Source organism: Cebus imitator, unplaced genomic scaffold, assembly GCF_001604975.1.
Source record: "Cebus imitator isolate Cc_AM_T3 unplaced genomic scaffold, Cebus_imitator-1.0 Scaffold1071, whole genome shotgun sequence".
NCBI classification, from domain to species: Eukaryota; Metazoa; Chordata; class Mammalia; order Primates; family Cebidae; genus Cebus; species Cebus imitator.
The window spans coordinates 21,549-23,238 of NW_016108386.1; the positions used below are offsets into that span (position 1 = coordinate 21,549).

General features: G+C 63.6%; 1 protein-coding gene across 1 annotated transcript in view; it reads right to left on the bottom strand.

The window, feature by feature from the left end:
• The window catches only part of AZU1 (azurocidin 1), an 11,062-nt gene extending 9,909 nt beyond the window's left edge, over positions 1-1,153 (bottom strand). The window contains exons 1-2 of the mRNA XM_017521344.2: positions 896-1,153; positions 484-640 (exon numbers count right to left, since the gene is read on the bottom strand). Coding sequence (XP_017376833.1) covers positions 484-640; positions 896-953 — 215 coding nt within the window. The 5' untranslated portion in view covers positions 954-1,153. The remainder of the gene's footprint in view (positions 1-483; positions 641-895) is intronic.
• Positions 1,154-1,690: the final 537 nt, after the last annotated feature.

A 1,690-nucleotide genomic window follows, 5' to 3' on the forward strand; every position in this document is an offset into this window, starting at 1 on the left:
GCCTCCTCCATCTGAGCACCTTCCCTTCTCTGGGCCTCCTCCATCTGAGCACCTTCCCTTCTCTGACCCTCCTCCATCTGAGCCCTTCCCTTCTCTGACCCTCCTCCATTTGCGCCCCTTTCCCTTCTCTGGGCCTCCTCCATCTGAGCACCTTCCCTTCTCTGGGCCTCCTCCATCTGAGCACCTTTCCCTTCTCTGGGCCTCCTCCATCTGAGCCCCTTTCCCTTCTCTGAGCCTCCTCTATCTGACCCCTTCCCTTCTCTAGGCCTCCTCCATCTGAGCCCCCCAATATTGTTCCTTGGGTTCCGCCTCGACTCACCCCCCATGTCCCTCTCCAAGCCCCCTCTGTTCCCTGAACACCCCCTTTTGCAATCCCCTCCCCTCCTCAACTACCAAGCACCCCCTCTGAGTCCCCTAAGCACCCCCAAGCTGCTTCTCTGAGCCCAGTGCCCCCCCCAGGCCCCGTTCCCGGGCCCCCCTCACTGGCTTCGGAAGCAGCTGGCTGCAGTCATCACAAAGCGGGCATGGACCAGGGCGCCCCCGCAGAAGTGCCTCCCCTCATTCTGAATGGAGGCCAGGAACGGGAACTGGCGGGGCCTCGCCTTCCGGCCTCCCACAATGTCTGCGAGGGGGCTGGAACCTGGGTGGGGGAAGGCAGCTCTGAGACCACGAGAGCCCACACGGTGGCCGGGAGGGCACGTGAAGCTCCAGCCTCGGCTCCATGGGGCTGCGGGGGGACCCACCCTCACCCGTCGCCCCACTCCCTAAGAGGACAGGTGGCCCCGAGTCCCGCACACCCTCCGCCTGCAAGCCCCTCCCGGGACTGTCCGGCTAGGCTGGTCGTGTGACCCAGGCCAAGCCTTTGCCGCCTCTGTGCCTTGAGTCGGGCACTCACCGGCCCTCAAGGACACCAGCAGGGCAGCGAGCAGGACCAGGATGGTCAGCGGGGTCATGGCGGGGAAGCTCTGTGGCTAAGTTGGCAGCCGCCCTTATACACGGGCCTTGGCGGTTGGCAGTGTCCCCACCCCGGCCCAGGGACAGCCTCGCTCAGTGGGAACACGGGAAATTGCTCAATGTCTCCACTGCAAACTGCTCCCAGGGCCCGCCTGGGCTCCCCCCCTTGTCCCGCGCTGACCCTCAGTTTCCCCCTCTAGAAGCCAGCAGCACCCCCAGGCGCAGGTGGGGGTGACAGGAACCAGTGGCTCCTGTGGCCCAGCACACAGTGGGCACACAGCCAGCACCCAGCAAACACCAACGACATAGCCAGCTCACAGCCCTGGTCTCCCCATCCCGAGCTCCTGGGGCTCCATCAATCCCTGCCGGGCCTGGAGCCAGGGGGGCTCAGGGCAGTGGAGCTGGCAGGCCTGCGTGGAGGTCTGTGGGTCTTTGTGGCTGACTAGTTTTACTTTTTCAATAGCTTTATTGAGATATCATTGACCCGCTGGGCGCGGTGGCTCACGCCTGTAATCCCAGCATTCTGGGAGGCCAGGGCGGGCAGATCACCAGGGGTCGGGAGTTGGAGACCAGCCTGGCTAACATGGTGAAACCCCATCTCTACTAAAAATACAAAAATTGGGCCGGGCGCGGTGGCTCACGCCTGTCATCCCAGCACTTTGGGAGGCCGAGGCGGGTGGATCACGAGGTCAAGAGATCGAGACCATCCTGGTCAACATGGTGAAACCCCGTCTCT